Below are 18,050 nucleotides of genomic sequence, written 5' to 3' on the forward strand. Positions count from 1 at the left end.
AATAAATAAATAAAAATAAAGATATTGTGTCTATCTACAACTAAAAAAAAATATTTAAAAAATGTTTGGACCTACAATATGTGGGGCCTCCTCTATGAGCTTGCACTGGTTTTTTGAATGTTCTGGTAAGTCTGTCTTCAGCCCAGGGTGGTAGTGGCTTTCTGCTGTCAACTTCCTGTTGCCTGCTTAGATTCTTAGTCTCACATTATTGTTTCATATTACATAAATCAGTTGATACATGTATGTTCCTTTATGCCCCCATTTTTTTCTAGAATTATGGGTTGAGTAATGTCCCCTAGCAGATATGTTAAAATCCTAACCTATAATACTTCAGAATGTGGCCTTTTTTAGAAGTAGCATTAACCAAATGGTTAATGGTTTGGATGTAAGGTATTCCCCAAAAGCTCACATGATAGACAGTGCAAGAAGGTTCAGAGGAGAGATGATAGGGTTGTGAGAGTCTTAACCAAATCAGTGATTTAATCCCCTGATAGGGCTTAACTGATGTAACTGAAGTGGTGGGGTGTGGCTGGAGGAGGTGGGAATTGGGACTTGGCTTTGGTGTGTTTATTTGTATCTGGAGAGTGGAGATTGTCTGCTTCTTGATCACCATGATGTGAGCTGCTTCCCTCTGCCACACAGTTCACCATGATGTTCAGCCTCATCTCCAGCCCTGAAGAATGGAGCCGGCCTTCTCTAGACTAAGACCTCTGAAACTGTGAGCCCTAAAATAAACTTTTCCTCTTCTATAGTTGTTGGGGTCAGATCCTTTAGTCTCAGCAGTGAAAAAGCTGACTAAAACACCACAGATGTAATTAGTTAAAATGAGGTCATTCTGTTTCAGGTGTCTTTATGAGGAGAAGGAAATTTGGAGAACAAAGATGCACAGAGGGAAGATGATGTGAAGACATATGAAAAAGACAGTCATGGGACAACAGAGGCAGAGACTGGAGTGAAGCATCTACCTCTAAGCCAAGGAATGGCAGGAAATGCCAGTGAACTCTGAAGGTAAGATGAGACAAGGAAGTTCTTTCCTTACAAGTTTCATGGCCCTTCCAACTTATTGATTTTGAACTTCTAGCTTCCAGAACTGTGAGACTATATATTTTTGATGTTTCACTACATGTAATTTGTGGTAATTCGTCCTAGAAGCTCCAGGGGATGGTCCAGATGGCATCCTAAAGGTACTCTTTGTTAGCCTTTGTGTGAGTATTCTTATAGTCTGGATACCTAGAAGTACATCTACCGAGTCAAAGACGTGTCATTTTCATCTTAGCAGTGACTACATGTTGTCTTCCAGAGAGGCCGCATAGGTTCATGTTCCTACAGGAGCACATGACAACATGCCCAGCCAAAACCTGATATTAACAGATGTACATTTTTTCTCCATCTGATGGGTAAAATCTGTATTTATTTTTTTATTCTACAGATTTACTAGAGAGGTTGTTTTTTTTTAATATTTAGTTTTTAGTTTTAGGTGGACACAATGTCTTTATTTTTTATGTTTATGTTGTGCTGAGGATCAAACCCAGTGCCTCATGCATGTGAGGCGAGCACTCTACCACTGAGCCACAATCTCAGCCCGAGAGGCTGTTTTTAATGTTAATTTTCCATTTGAATTTTCTTTTCTGTAAATTGTCTTCTAATAAACTCTGCCTGTTTTTATGTTGTGCTATTTGTTTTATTCCTACTAATTTGAAATATTTCTGTATGCAGGAGATGATCTTATTCACTTTAAGCTCTTTCTAGTTTAGAAAGAGCTTTTAAATATCAAGCATATTTGTTGGACTTAATTGGTTGCTTTTTCAGCTTCTAGTGAGATGATCAAATGATATTTCTTTGACCTATTGATATAAGGCACCTGTAATTGTAAGAACTTTAAAAAGCAAAGCAGTTAAATATTTATGGGCGAAAGGAATGATGCCAGCATGAGGCTTTTCAGACATGTTGGAGGGTGTGTCTAGTATGGAGGTTTGCTTTAGAAAACAGGCTGAAGACTTGGGCAGGGTCTGGTAGGGGTGTAATGGCTTGGGGCTTTATTGTGCAGGCAGAAGGACTATGCAGAATTTTGAATAAAAGATAACTGTAGAATTTAAGGAGATTAATATGGTGGGATGGTGGCAGAGGAAGAAAATAAAAACAAGGAGTAGATCTAGATGCCCAGGAACACAGTGAAAAGAGCCTTTTGCTTAAATGATCCTATGGGAGAAAAAAGAAGGAGGGAAGCTAAGCAATGTGACTAATAAGCTGAGATTTAGAAAGAAGGTCTTTGTAAAGAAAGAAGCGTACCTGCTCAAGCATAGATACTAGCATGCTACAGACTTGGGGAACTGTGTTGGAAGGGTAAAAGCTCAACATCTCTTTTGGGTTACACATAACATTCAAACTGGGCAAAGTCAATTATGAAAACAACAATAAGAATATGTAGGAGGTCTTTCTCTGGGAAACTCATGTAGTATATTGATAGATGGCAAAGAGGGAGCATTCTTTATCGACTTTTATTTTGCTTCCAATTGACGATGTCAAAGAGGATTTTCAGACTGAAGGTGGAGTGTGGAGTAGAGTAAATATGGCAGATGAAGACAGTGCAGAATGAATGAGTGAACAAACTGTAGCTCAGCCTTCCTCTGTTCTAGGTGAACCAGGAAATGTAGAGAGCTGTCAATATCTCAGCCTCTGCTGGAGAACCTAGATAGAGCTTGCAGAATGTGAAAATTGCTTTTAAAAAAGGTGCACGTGAACAATTAGAATTACTAATAAAAAAATCTAAAAATCTAGATTTCACAAACAGCAAATCAGTCATCTTTTTTGAAAGTCTCCTTACAATTTTATTAAAAGGTTTTAGTATTGCTTTTTAAAATTTGTTCTAAGTAGTTATACATGATATCAGAATGCATTTCGATTCATTGTACACAAATGGAGCACAACTTTTCATTTCTCTGGTTGTACACGATGTAGAGTCGTACCACATGTGCAGTCATACATGTACCTGGAGTAAAGATGTTCATCTCAATCCATTATCTTTCCTACCCCCCATTCCCTCTCCCCTTTCCTCCCTCCCCTTTGTCTAGTCAAAGTTCCTCCATTCTTCCCATGCCCCTTTCATTATGGGTCAACATCAGCTTATCAGAGAGAACATTCAGCATTTGGTTTTTTGAGATTGGCTTAGCATGATATTCTCTAACTCCATCCATTTATCAGCAAATGCCATAATTTCACCATTCTTTATGGCTGGGTAATATTCCATTGTATATATGTACCATAATTTTTTTTATCCATTCATCTATTGAAGGGCATCTAGGTTGCTTCCACAGTTTAGCAATTGTGAATTGTGTTGCTATAAAAATTGAAGTGGCTGGGTTACTATAGTATGCTGTTTTTAAGTCTTTGGGGTATAAACCAAGGAGTGGGATAGCTAGGTCAAATAGTGGTTCCATTCCAGTTTTCTAAGGAATTCTCCATACTGCTTTCCAGATTGGTTGCACCGATTTGCAGCCCCACCAGCAAGGAATAAGTGTATCTTTTCCCCTACATCCTTACCTACACTTATTGTTGCTTGTATTATTGGTAACTGTCATTCTGACTAGCATGTGATGAAATCTTAGAGTGGTTTTGATTTATATTTCTCTAATTACTAGAGATATTGAACATTTTTTCATATATTTTTTGACTGATTGTTTATCATCTTCTGAGAATTTTCTGTTTAGCACCTTAGCCCATTTATTGTTTGTTTTTCTGGTGTTATGTTTTTTGAGTTCTTCATATACCAGATCAGTGATCTTAATGCCATTCTGGGGCAAGATTCTAAGATGCATACAAAGGGCATGACTGTGGTCTTCCAGAAGAGGAAGCCAGGATCATCGGAACTCTACATGGGTCATGTATAAATGAGACAGACTGATCAAATTTTCTTCTTCATGGATTCACATGACTTGCAGATGGAGGAGGTATTAACTAAAAGGACCACAGAAGGTATCACAAACCACAGACAAGCTAGCAGAAGGCATTGATGAGCAAGGGGCATCTGGCATGGAGGAAAGAAGACTTTGATGGCTAATGTCAAGTATCAGAAGGAATATTCTATGGAAGATGAATCAATGTCATCTGAGAGTAAAAATAAGGCCAATGGGTAGGAGTTACAGGGACCTAGAATAAGGCTCAGTATGAGGAAGAGCTATCTAACAACCATCCACACTGTTTGACAGTGGAGTGGGCCACTTGCTGATAGAGTGAATTTCTCATCTCTTCAAGTATGCAAGCAGAAGCTGGTCATTCACTTTTTGGGAAATGTTCTGAGAGAGAATTATGCATTACTGTATGGCAGACTCCAAAGTCTCTTCTGATTCAGAGATTTTTATGATCTAGGACAGTGTTGATGTCAGTGGGAAGGAAATGGAAGAAAACAGAGGGCAGAAACCTAGATCACTCAACTGAAAAAAGAACCATGCATTCCTATACTATAGAGCAAGTGTTACTAGCACAAGGGCAAGCTTCCTCAGGGAGTTCCCTGTCCAGGTTCTTTGCCAATGTCTCGGCTTGGCACAAGATCACGAGCCACCACACACCTTGTAGATTCAAACAGCAATTCTTTATTCCCGAACTCACACCGGCCTCCACACACGTTCTCAAATCTGCCCGCACAATTCACCTACTCCAGGAGGCTTATTTCCAAATCCCATTTGAATCTCAACAGGGAACAAGCAGCAGGAACACCCTAATCCCAGCAGCAATAATCTTCAACCTCCAACTTCCCTAAAACCCATATTGTCTTAAACCGGGAATGCCCTAAACTTGTCTAAAACTGGGAACACCTTAAGCTCAAGGAGTGGGAAACTTCCTCAAACCTGATCAGCTCTAAACCCGGATCCGCCCTGGTCCTTGAGCAAGGTCACCTTACTAAAGCATACATGCAATGTCCCATCGAATGTCCTCTAAGCAACATGGGGTACGCTGGCAAGGAAATTTTGATGCGTCATTCCTACTTGGCAATGGCCCTCAGCAGTTCTTGGCATCCCAAGCAAAGAATGGAGTAAACTTGAAAGAAAACACTCAGAGCAGAGTGGGATGAGCTGCAGAGTAGCTCAAGGCCAGGTCCACATAGCACAGCTCACTACTATTGGACTGTGTTAGTACTCCCCCTTCTCGTCTGAGTGGATGTGGGGTTGATTGGCACATTGAATGACAGATGAATTTAACACAATTTCTTCTCTTTACACATGATTAACCCTCCCCCAAAGCACAGAGGGGGAGCAAACCACAGTGTTAATGATAAGTTAAATGTCAACTAGCTACAAGTTAACTTAGGTCAGTCCCTTGGGACTGACCATGCACATGCACAAGATAGGGGACTTTTCCTTCATGGTCTGAAATTCCCCTTGTGGTCTTCTAGCTTCCTCCCTTTGCCTCCAGATGACTCAGTTTCCCTTGTCAGGAAGGAGCTTGGTAGATTATTGGATGGGGTTTGAGGGCCTTGGGGGTGCCAAGAGTCCTAAAGGGCAGTCCCTTCCCTGTGCCCTATCTCCTAACAGAAGGATCCACCATCTTCTGAGCCCCAAAGACCAAGATCATCCCCAAATGGTATAAGGCTGATCACAAATAATTGCACTTCAAAGGAGATCTCGATTAACATCATTCGCAGGATTTTCAGGATTTCCAAGGACAAAAACTGGAATGTTAGTGATGTTTGAAAAGAGGAGAGCAATGTCCCTCCAGATCCCTTTTCCATGCAAAGACTGAAACATAAGCCTGCCTAGATCCATGGGTGAGTGCACAAGGCACATCCTTAGAAGCAGGCCTAAGGTACAGGCCAGAGGGAAGTTAAAAAGCAAGACCAAGAAAGGGTGAACTGACCACTGAGGGAGGAAAGTCAGTGACAAATGAGCAGGTATTCCTACTCTGAGTAGGCACTGCCTGGCCTGCCTGCTGAAGGTCTCAGAAGCTGGTTCTAAGGATGCAGGGAGAGTCAGGAACCAGAAGACTGAGGTTGTAATGCTGACTGGGTGGAATTTCCCAAGTGACCTTGTAGGTGTCATTTCACCCCTCTTCTTCTTTCCTGTTATGGTATGCAGGCTCCCTCTTACCTTAAAAATGTTCTGTGCTTTAGGGAGGAAAACAGCTTCAGAAATTTACAATGGCCTCATGTGTTCCGAGTGTGTGCGCTGTGGTTCACTATTTTCAGGGCCAGGGCAGGGGGTGGAAGAATTGGAAAGAGGAGGTAGAAAGGAAGGTGAGAAGACACTGTGGCCAAAGTCACTTGGCTTTGCAGTGACATCCTAGGGAACCTCGAGGGTGAGGACTGACACAGGTCACGTGTCTGGCACCCAAGAACCCAGCAGCATCCTCAGGCTCTGCTGTCCCTTCAGTAAATCCTATTGCAGAATTCGGGGGCGAAAAGCAAGGCACGCCCCTCCCCCACTAGATGGCACTGAAACGCCTTGTTCGCGATTTTTAAAATGCAGGGAGCATGGGGAAAAAAAAAAGACAAAAAGAATATGGTGGAGGTGTGCTCATTTTGACTTGCAATCCCCGTTGTGCAAAGCAGGCTGCCTGGCACTCTCTTTCCCCCAGGACAGCTCTTTACTCGGCAGTGCGGGACCTTGGCTTTGGAGTGTGAAAAAGAATGGTGAGCGTTAAGAGTGAAAACCCCAGTATCTGGGGCTGGGAGGGAGGCTCCCAGCCTTTGCGGCTCGGTCTCACGTGAGCGAAGAAGGGGGCGGGGGTTGGGATGAAACGGGCTTGCCTGGGGCCCACTGGATCAAGGTCTGGGGTCCAGCATTACCTCCCAGTGCCCCTGCAGAACCCAGACCCAGCTGTCACTCTCAGAAAATGACACACCCTGCATCGAGATTGCCTTTAACCCTGCCTCCCCTCAAAGCACAAGCCCCCCAACATTTTCAAAATATTTACTAACCGTCCCCTCTTATTAAAATTCTTTTTCTGGTCTTGAAAGTACAGATCAAATTTCTTCTTTCTTTTCCTGTGAGGAGGGAGGGCAGGTGTAGGTGTGTGTGTGTGTTGTGGTTCAGGGCGCTAGCTTGGGGCTGGACTGGGGCTGGGCGGTGAACCGGGCGGTCACTCTTTGCTCAGCTCTGGGTGGAAACGCCGGTACCTAGCAAGGTGGTGCCTGTGGCTTCCCAGGAGAAGACAACCATCAAAGGCAAACCAGCTATTGAAATCTGGACGCAGAAGCTTGCCCAGCTCCTATAAAAGCAATTCTGCAATAGGCAGTCTTTTCTTCAAAGAACTGTGTTGGATTTGAAGGAATTTTCCATGGTTCAAAAGAGCCATCCCTAAATTTATAATATACATGTAAACATGCTACATGCCACACATATGTATATGTGCATACATATGGAAGTGGTTGGGCACATACCTACCTAGACACCATTGACTTGCCTGGTCAAAGAATAAGGCTTAGACATTTCGTGCCTGGGAAATGGTGCAGTTTATCTTTAAGAAGGCTAGAAAAATAAGAGATGAGGCTCACGTTGCACGGATGACATCACTAGCTTTTGGCTGCGCGCTCCGTGTTCTCGTCTGTGGGTTTTAGCCAAGGCTGCAGCGCCCGGCGCCCGAGCAAGCCAGCGCGGCAGCGGCTTCCTCCGGCGCCCACACCCGGGCAATGCTATTTCTCAAGCCCCCGGGGCGCAGTCAGGGATCGGAGCCTGGGAGGCCTTGGAGCAGCAGCCGCTAGAGCAGGAAGCTGGGAGGGGAAGACCAGCGACCCAGCCTCCCTCCCCCACCCCCCGCCCCATTCACCTCCGCGACCATCGTGCGTCTGGAGCCTGAATGCTGGACGCCGAGGCTTGGACTGGATTCTGTGCACGCTTGCGAGTGAGCCGGCATGTCGGCGTCTGAGTGGGCTGCGAAGAAAATGGTGCAATCTGAGAGCGGCTGACCCTAGTTGGACAGAGCAGACGCGGTGCTAGAGTACCAGGGCTCAGGTGGCAGAAGGGGGCGGTTGTTTTGAGGAGCCGGGACCAGGTTTTCCTCCGTGCCTGCAGCAATTTCTGTGCACCTGGGCAGCTCGCTCTCGGGGATGCGGGAAGCCAGATGAAGTGAGGCAGAGGAGGGTCTGGAAGCATTCGGTGGACACTCCAAGGAGAAAACCTCGCTGGAGAGAGCAGCAAGACGCCCCGGGGGCTAGCTGAGGGGCTGACAGCGCGCAGCGACTGCGCGACCCTGTCCATGGTGTTGAAGGCGCTGTGCGCGGAGCTCCGAGCGCCCGGCGCTGCTCGCCCAGCGCTGTGCGCGCTCCTCTGCGCAGCCCGCCCCCCGCTCCAGTCAGCTACCGCCCAGTCTCCGCAAACCCCAGGCCAGAACTCGTCCCGTAACGCCGCTCGGGTGTCCAGGCCGTCCGCTGGAGGGGACGCCTGAATGGCGAGGCCAGAGGCAGGCAACACGGGAGCTCGCGGGGAAAGGTGGGCAAAGACCGTGCGTCCGTGGGAAGCCCGCTTCTGAGAGCCCCGCGTGGGCCAGAAGGAACAAGGGACCTGCTGGTGACCAGGGAACGGATTTTTTTTTTTTTTTTTTAAAGACCCGACCCAGAGAGGAAGAACATTTCTGGGTGCGTATCCCAGGTCTTTGCTTACGGACCGGAAAGGGGGAGAGTCCCTGAGAGAGAGACCCGGGCGAGACTCAGGACAGTTGTCCTTGGCATCTGGAGGTTTCCTTCGCCAGGCGGCCACATCGGGGGTGTTTCAATTCATCCTGTCGACTAGTGGCTCCTCTTGACAGCACCCACCCTCATCTTCCCCAGAAATCAGGAGAGTGGGTCCAGTCTCTACGTTGCACAAAGAAATCCCAGCAAGCTCCACCGCAGTTGCGGACACTTGGCATTTAGTTTCGCGGCCGAGGGCAGTGGCGCCCGAAACTCGGCTGAGCGCCGAGGCAGCCGCCTTGGAGCAGTAGCTTTCAGCGCTGCGGGGAGGGGGCGGGAAGCGGCTGTGTGGAGTTCGCCGCCGCTTGAGGCTGCACCTGCCCCGGAGGATGCCCAGGAGCCCGCAGGAGTCTCGCCGGATCAGAACTTTTTAGGCTGCCCGCCCCCATCCCCGCAGTCCCCGGGCCGTGCACCGGTAGGCAGGGGCCGAGGGGGCGCCGCGGCGCGAGTCCCCCTCTTGTCCCCATCCCCCAGCTCGGCCGCCCGCCGCTTTGTTCCGGGCGCGCGGAGGGAAGGCGAGGCTGCGGCGGATCATGCCCATGGTGTAGCCGCGAAGCGGAGGCATGGCTGCCGGAAGGTTACTGCTCTACACGGGCCTCTCGCTAGCGCTCTGCGCCCTGGGCATGCTGGCTGTGGCCATCTGCTCCGACCACTGGTACGAGACCGACGCTAGGAAGCACAGGGACAGGTGCAAGGCCTTCAATACTCGCCGGGTTGACCCTGGCTTTATTTACAACAACAACAACAACTTGCCGCTCCGGGCCAGCCGCTCACGCCTGGACCGCTGGGAGGGCAAACTCCTCCGGGCCCGGAATCGCCGGCAGCTCTTCGCCATGAGCCCCGCGGACGAGTGCAGCCGACAGTACAACTCCACCAACATGGGCCTCTGGAGGAAGTGCCACCGGCAGGGCTTCGACCCGGAGATCGCTGCCCTCATTCGGAAAGGTAAGCGGGAGGCGCGAGGCGTGGCGCTGCAGAGAGCCTGGCGCCTCTGGGTAGGCCCTGCAGCCCCTGGCCTCTGCTCCCGGCCACTAGCTGTCCATTTACCCAGGCCTGTCTGCACCCCCGAGTGCCCGAACTTACCTTCCCATAGATGGTAATGGAAAGCGGTGGAGGCTCCTTGTCTTGCTCTTGTGTGTCCAGATTCGCGTGAAATCTCATGGCCCAGGGTTGTTATCCAGGATAACGCTTCATTAGCGTCCGAGAGGGAAGCGAATCTATATCGTTGTTCTTTGAAGAAGCCCTTCTTCTAAGACTGATATGATCGTGTAATAGACTCGGATTCTTCATCTTTTAGATGTCGAACTGATCCAAACAAGGAAAACAGAGGGAAAAATCATTGGTCATATAAACATCAATACATCACCAACCTTTGTGTATAGCGTTTCAAAACCTGTTGGCCGGGTAGTAGCATGTCACAATTAAAAAAATTTCTCCTTTTGAAAAAGTGGTTGACAAAAAAGTGAGTTATGTGCAATAAATATCAGCAGGGTTTAATAAGCACAACAAAAGTAATACCAAAGTTGGAATTTCAGAGAAAAAAATGTGGTTTTTCAGAGGACTTACATGAAAAATATATAAAATACACCAAAACAGAAAACAAGCTGCATTTGCTAATTGATAACATTTTATTCAACACATTAACATGATAACATAAATGAAAAATTCTCCTTATTTGATGCAACTTGTAAATCTTGTATGATTTATATGTTGTGAACCATCCTGTACCATCACCCCACTGAAATATTCTTTGGATGTGATGTGTGTTAATATTGATCTGAAAAAATATCAGGGCTGCAGCTTGAGAAGATATGCAGATTTTGTGAGTCATGCCCCCTCCTCAATATTTCATTGACTTCAACTACTAATATGAATACTAAGGTGACAATGATGCTATTATTTGCAAGATGCTTTGAGCCCAGGACATAAGGCAGTTCTTAATGTATCCTATCATAATGCTGTTGAGGTTACTGATGTTTTAAAATAGCATTTGTAAGAACCAATGTTCTTTGATTTACAAAAGTGTTGAAACATTAGAAAAAATTAATTTGAAAAGTCAACTATTTGAGAAAGACAGGCACTGGGTACAGTCTAGGAGACCAGTTCACATTTAGGAGGTGAGGTGGGTTCAGAGAGAGAATCCATCTTGGTGTTTGCTTTGTAGCTTCTTTAGAATGACTAGGGATTTCAGCTGATTTAGTTACGGGTGTGTTCAAACTACAGATATCCTATCTGCTTCATGACCAGGTTCTTATTAGAGCCAGGTGACCCATTTGGAGCTCTACAACTTTATAAAGATGTATAGGATGTTAGGGGATTTCAGAAGAGAGCAACTTGGGCTTGGATTGAGAAAGTAGGAAAACAAGGAAGGAGGTAGAGTTGTTTTTGACAACGGGTGACAGTTTTCAGATTTCTTAAGTGTTATTTTATCTGTTCTTTTTGCTTTCTTTAAAATGGAAATGGCAGGAAGTTAGCTGAAACATGGGGAGAATTCATGTTAATAATGACTGGCAAATACTGGCAGGGTATTCTTGAACACCTTCTAGAACAAGATAGATATCCTTCTTTCTGGCATGAGTTAACTCCACTTAGAGACAAGGAGATGGAATTTATGGCTTCTGGTGGTTCCATCCAGGGCTCTGATTCTGTGTTACTCTGCCTGGCAATCTGACTAGAAAGGTTGACTTGGTCTGTGCACCAGAGGAATTGGTTACCATAGTGACATGTTCTTCCGGTGAAGCTGGAAACACAGTGACAGGGAAAGGGATAGGGGAAGAATGTACAACATTTTGACTCTGTATCAACTGATTTTTAATTGCAGCAACAGAAAATGGACACCCACAGCAGGGGGATTGAATACACTGATACCTATGGTTGGCAGGGCATTGTATTTCACTTGAACTAATGGAAATGCTGTTCCCATCACCTCAAATACAGCAATCACTGTCAGCTTCAAGCACCTGCTTACCATGGCTGTTTCTGTCCATTTGACATTCTTGTTAGGTATTATTGAGATAGATGGCATGCCAGCCTTACAAATTGTGAGAGATTTGAGGTCACTATCTTCATTTTTAACCTTAAAGCATCATCTTTGAAAACCAGATCTGCCTTTTCCAAGTAGCAATAATACATTTTGGAAATAAGTGCATTTTATATTAGAATACACTGGCAATTCCAATAAAATGTAGAACATAATTTTTAGACTTAATCAGTGTTTTTTTTCCTAGGTGAGCAGATTTTATAAGGAAGTTAAAAAAAGAAATTGATGTCCCTATATTTGCATTTAGGACATCTTATCTCACATTATTCATCAGGATCCTCAGAAGATATCTTTGGCTTTTGTCTTTTTGAAATACATTCTATTAAGATTCTGGGAGATCTGTTTTGGGCAAGGGAAAAGGAAAACCAGAAAAAAGATTATTTAAAATCTACTAATATTATGGGAAAATGTAAGATTTATCTAAATGATCGTATAGCCCTGAGTCATTTATTAAATCATCATTCATTACATTCAAAAGTACCATTTGTGCATTTTAAAAAGAAAATGAAACTGCCAAATTAATAAAACAAAAGTCAAATTTATATCTACTTTGAAGATATGGTCCTTTGGATTCATATTCTTCCTGAAATCCATTTTCTTCAATGCCTGCTGCTATTGCCGTGCCCACAAGCATGCATGTATCTGTTCACTGTGTACTTCCTTGTTTGCATTACTGAACTGTACCTTCCTGGAGGGCAGGAAGAATAGACATTTGTAAGATATATTTAACACATGCTTGATATTTGGGAATTATACAAACAAGGCTTACAGCAATGTATTCACCAAGAGCTGACTCTATAGGAATAATTGTGTGGGAATCCAAATAAAAAATTAGTTGGAAAATCATGAGTTTAAAAGTGTGACTATTGGGCCAGATAACATTACAAAAGATGCATGATGATACCCTCTAGGAATATTTCTTGAGTAAAATCTTTGTCAAGAAATTAGGAGAACACACAATTCCTTTTGGATAACATGTCATTGGATGGACACACATCACCCAAAGTCATTATTTTTCATGTTAAAAAGGATTTTAATTATTTCCTTCTTGGAGGTAGGATTGGATAGGGGGGTGCAGCAAAGATAGATTATTTTAAATTCCCATGACCATGACCATGGAGAGTCTGAAATGAGATCCTCTTTTTTTGCTTCTGAACCTCTTCCCTGTCTCCCTGAAAAGTCACCTTAGCCACTGGGGACAGATCAATGGCAAGATCAGTTTCTGAAATCCAAGAGATTTACATCAGAAGAAGCAGCTAGGCCTGGGGTTATGGCTCAGTGGCAGAGCATGTGCCTAGCATGTGTGAGGCCCTGGTTTCGATTCTCAGCACCACTTAAAGATAAATAAATAGAGGTATTGTGTCTATATACAACTAAAAAATATTTTTAAAAAAGAAGGAGGAGCTATTGGTAGGATTTTGTGCCAGGGAACATCTATATTCTTGGTTTCTACTGAACTATTATGTTGATAGGGTTTGAGTTAAGTAGACCCTTAACTATTACTCTAAGAACTTTTTATTAGTATGAAGATTTGCCTTTTAATAAATATTGGCCCAAGTAACCATAAAGTGGTTGTCAATTCTCAGAAAATTATTTTCATAGGACATTATGTATGCTTAAAAATGAATAATGTTGTCGGCAAACACATACTATGTATTGTATTATATGATGTATTATATGATGGATGGGCACACACATGACCAGGATGGAGGGATAAATAAGACCTGCCTTCAAAATTAGTGTAAATCCTTGGTGTCACAGAAAACAAATTACAGCTACAGGATAATGAGAATAGTAACAGAAATGGATTCAGAGAAATACAGAGGAGGCAATGGTGGATTGTGGCAGCAGTGGGCTGAGATAGGGAGGTTAGGGAAAGTTGTCCCAAGGAACGAAATCTAAATGAGATTTTGATGAAATTTGCAGTTGGGTAGGGAGAGCATTTAAGGCAAAGGGGCTGGCGTCTGCAGATCCATGGAGGTATGAAACAGCAGTTTGGCCTTGCAAGAGTTGATTCTGTGGGGAGGGAGAGGAGCAGAAGAGGAGCTAGAGAACAGGCAAGGACCCAGTCAAGGAGCTTATATATCAAACCCCCTGTAGCTGTGCTGCTCAGTAGGGTAGCCAGTAGCCCTATGTGGCTAATTAACATTAAAATAACCAAAATTAAGGAAAATTTAATAATTCCTTTCCTGGTTGTATTGGCCACATTACAACTACATAATAGGTGCACGTGGCTAGTGGCTGTTGTATTGGACAGTGCAGATTACAGTGAGCATTTACAGTAGATTCCATGCCACATGGAGTCTAAAGCCTCTAAAAAGAACAAGCACATTCTTTGTTTCATATGAGAACACTTGCATGGTAATTTGGGCTTAAAATTCAGTTTATTATTTTATACTTTAGGAAAAAACTGCTTCTGGAATGTTTGCAGAAGGTTTTTAGTTCATGGTCATTTATCCTAAATCTGTATTTTATTAATTTTCCATCATTGACTCACAGAATTCTCACATACTTCTCTCTTCTTTGCCTTTCCCTGATTCCATTAAAAACAACTCACTATCATGGCCACTCATGAGGCTGTGGGGCAGAAGGGTCACAGGTCAAGCCTGGCCTGCAAGACTCAGCCCAGACCCTATTTCAAAATTTAAAAATGGAAGAGTCTTAATTCTAAATTAAGGTAATTAGAATGGCTTACACACCTTGTTTTGAGCTCCATGGAGAGAAGCTCTTATACATTTTGTCATATAATTTTTTGATATTTACTTTGCTCACTGTAGTAGATGCTCAAGTTTTATAGACATGAAGGACATAGTCACTGTTCAACAGTTATTTATTGAGGGCCTATGGGCTGGCCATCAGGTGCAGTGTTGGATAAAATGGAGAAGCCTACATTCTGGGTGGGGGTATGGGAAAGACAATAAATTCTTATTTGTGGAATAAAAATAAGATCTAATAAAACTAATCAAGGTATAATATAGCACAAGGTAGTGAGTGCACAAAAGGGAAAAGCAAATGTAAAAAATGAGGTGGTGTTATGAGTTTTAGTTGAAGGAGACTTTGGGTGTGGTGGAAAAAAGAGGAGGAAAGCCTTCCATAGACTGGAGAGGGTTTTATACATTCCCAGAGGCCAGGAACAGTTTTACTTCTGAAACTTGTGGGTCTCTGTATTTATTAGGTCCTGAAACACTGTTTGCTGATTGATTAAAAATCTTGAACTCCAGACATACCTGTTCACAAATAAACCCATGTAAACACACATGGTCTTCTACACACGACATGCATCCCTATGCCTACATGTTAACTGGGTGCTGATATGCTATGAGTGTACACACTGTTGTCCTCAATCATCCCAGTGTACCAGGGAGGCCTGATGATTAATAGAGCTCTGGAACAGTGTGCAGAGCTCTTTCTTAGGTGTCCAGGAGAACAGAGGTATAGTTGATCCTTGTCCTAAGGGAGCTTATACTCTGGCTCAGCTTCCCAAAGTGGTGGTTGTGTGTGAGTAGATGGGGCTCTTTCTCAGGAGGCCATATTTGTATCAACTGGATCAGGAAACAACTGGTCAGGAAATGCAGGGATGAGCTCTTTTTATTGAGTCAACAAAGTCAAGGACCATATTTCTATTCCAGAAGGTCAGTTTACTTATTCTTTTATTGTAGAGTTGGTGAGGATCAATTAGAGGATCGATCTGTGTTATTCCACTTTGGATTGTCAGTTAAAAAATACTTTTCCCTTCTCTACGTTTAGTAGATAGTTTGTCAGAATGCTAAACAGAGAGTCTGGTTTAGTTTGACTCTGCACACACGTCACCACCACCAAAACCACCTATCCACTCTAGGTGTTAGACATAAGAATCACAAATGTTTATTTAAATGCAGATACGTCTCAAACTTATTGCTCCCAGAAATATGCAGAGAAAGGAGGAAGTGTGTGTGAACAGAAGGGAAACTTGTTCTTTAAAAAAAATCTCTCTTTTTTTTTTTTTTTTTAGTTGTCGGTGGACCTTTATTATTTATTTATTTATACGCGGTGCTGAGAATCGAACCCAGTGTCTCACACATGCTAGGCAAGTAAGTGCTCTACCACTGAGCACAATCCCAGTCCCAGGAAACTTATTCTTATGCCTTCATTGAACATCTGTTGGTTTTGAGAGACTGCATGAATTCTTAAATAGGACATTGTTTCCTCATATGTAAAATATGGGCTTGGATTCTGGAACCTCCAAGTCCTTTCATGCTCTAACCTGTGATAAGAAAGTTAAATTTAGGTGCAGAACAAATAATAGGAGGGGCTGGGGATGTGGCTCAAGCGGTAGCGCTCGCCTGGCATGCGTGTGGCCTGGGTTCGAGTCTCAGCCCCACATACAAACAAAGATGTTGTGTCCGCTGAAAACTAACTAACTAACTAAATAAATAAATTCTCTCTCTCTTAAAAAAAAGAATAAATAATAGGAACATGGTTTCGAGAGGGTATAAAGAGAGAAATGGGAAGATGGGGGAGGGGAAGAGAGAGAGTGCAACAAGTAGAAAGAGAAAGAGATTTCTAGATGGATCACACCCAGGCTCTAATTTGAAATAGGAAAAGGTGGAAAACCAAGCAGCTAATTTCTTACCATTTACAATCATGTGAAAAATTACCCTTTTCTAGTTCTAATGACTTGAAATGCTATTTTGCAGATTTGGGATTGAAAATCTAAAAAACTGATAGAGAAAGATGGTGACAGCTGCCCAACAATGTGAATGTACTTGATGCCACTGAACTGCACGTTTCAAATGGTTAAGACAGAAGACCTGATGTTTGTCTGTTTCACCTGTGTTCGTCAGCTTTCTGTTACTGAAACAAAAATACTTGAACATTCGATTTTTTTCTTTCTAAAAATTAAACATTTTTTTTTGAGGTGCTGGAAATTGAACCCAGGCCCTCCCTCATGCATGGTAGGCAAGCACTCTACCACTGAGCTGTGCCCCCTATTAAACAACCTGAAAAACAAGTAGACGTGTGACTAAATTCCTTGGATCACTTAAAAATCATTGAATGATTTAAACTTAAAGGAAGAATGGTTTATTCTGGTTCACAGTTTTGGAGGTTTCAGTGCATGGTCAGTGTATCAGTCAGCTTTTCATCACTGTGACCAAAGTACCTGTCAAGGACAACTGAGAAGGAGAGATTTCCTGTGGCTCCTGATTTCAGAGGTTCAGTTCATGGTTGCCTACCTCCACTGCTCTGTGCTCCAGGTGAGGCCGAACATCATGAAGAAGGTGGAGGAAAGCTGCTCAGCTCATGGCAGCCTGGAAGCAGAGTGAGAGAGAAGGGGCTGGGGACTAGACACACTTTTCCAGTGCTTGTCCCTATTGACTTCCTTCCTCCAGCTAGGTCCCACCTCCCAGTAGTCTCTTCATCTGTCAGTGGAACAATTCAGCAAATGATGAGGTCAGAGCCCTAATCATTGCCTAAAAGCCACACGTCTAGGCCTTGCTGTATCGGTGACCATGCTTCCAACACATGAGTTTTGGAGGATAATCCAGATCCAAACCATAAGAGTTGATTGGCCCTGACCATAAGAGTCAGTAAGGTAGCACATCATGGTGGGAGCCTGTGGCAGAGAAAACTTCTCACCTTCTAGAGGACAGAAAGCAAAGAAGAGGGAAAGAGGAGGGGCAGGGGTCATAAGCACCCCTCAGGGACACTCCCCCAATGACTTAACTCCTTCTAAAGACCACCCAATAGTTCTGAGGTAGGGACCAAGCCTTTGCTACATGGGCTTTTAGGGGACATTCAAGATACAGACTATGGCATCCTTCAATTAATAAAATAAATAAAGAAATTTAAACAAGGAATTGGATCTGTTCTGTATATAGATACTTCATAGCCAAGGCTTTTCACTCATTCAGCACCTTTATTTAGCACCTATTTTGTGTGAGACAGTAGGCCAAGTATGCTTGGGACACAGAAGTTAATTAAATAGACAAAATTCCTGCTCTTATATGGCTTACATTTAAACATTTTTGAGCACTAGATTTTTTTTTCTTTTTCTAAACAAAAAATTGTTTTGAGGTGCTGGGGATTAAACCTATGGCCTCATGCATGGTAGGAAGCACTCTGTCACTGAGCTGGGCTTCCATCCCCAAGCAAGACTTTTAAAGAGCACCAATATGCAAAACAAGTAGAAGTAAAGAATAATTTCCTTGGGTCATTTTAAAATCACTGAATGATAAAGAACATTTCACTGTACTATAAATATCTTTTGAGCAGCAACTATGTCATATACATTACCTGGAGTGGAGGATCTTGAGTGAAATTCACAGGTCGTGTCCTCCAGGAGCCAAAAAAATAAAAAAATAAAAAGGAGAA

General features: G+C 43.5%; 1 protein-coding gene and 1 long non-coding RNA gene across 2 annotated transcripts in view; one reads left to right on the plus strand and one right to left on the minus strand.

Annotated features, from left to right (window-relative positions):
- Positions 1–2,804: 2,804 nt before the first annotated feature.
- Positions 2,805–8,619, minus strand: LOC144375480 (uncharacterized). The gene is made up of 2 exons (XR_013435454.1): positions 7,759–8,619; positions 2,805–7,460 (listed from the first exon to the last, which is right to left on the minus strand). It is a non-coding gene; the product is annotated as an uncharacterized LOC144375480 (long non-coding RNA).
- A 210-nt stretch (positions 8,620–8,829) lies between these two features.
- Positions 8,830–18,050, plus strand: part of Tmem178b (transmembrane protein 178B) — a 346,914-nt gene continuing 337,693 nt past the window's right edge. Inside the window, exon 1 of the mRNA XM_005332437.4 lies at positions 8,830–9,604. Within this exon, the coding sequence (XP_005332494.1) occupies positions 9,223–9,604 (382 nt within the window). The 5' untranslated portion in view covers positions 8,830–9,222. The remainder of the gene's footprint in view (positions 9,605–18,050) is intronic.

This window comes from Ictidomys tridecemlineatus, chromosome 2, assembly GCF_052094955.1.
Source record: "Ictidomys tridecemlineatus isolate mIctTri1 chromosome 2, mIctTri1.hap1, whole genome shotgun sequence".
Taxonomy (NCBI): domain Eukaryota; kingdom Metazoa; phylum Chordata; class Mammalia; order Rodentia; family Sciuridae; genus Ictidomys; species Ictidomys tridecemlineatus.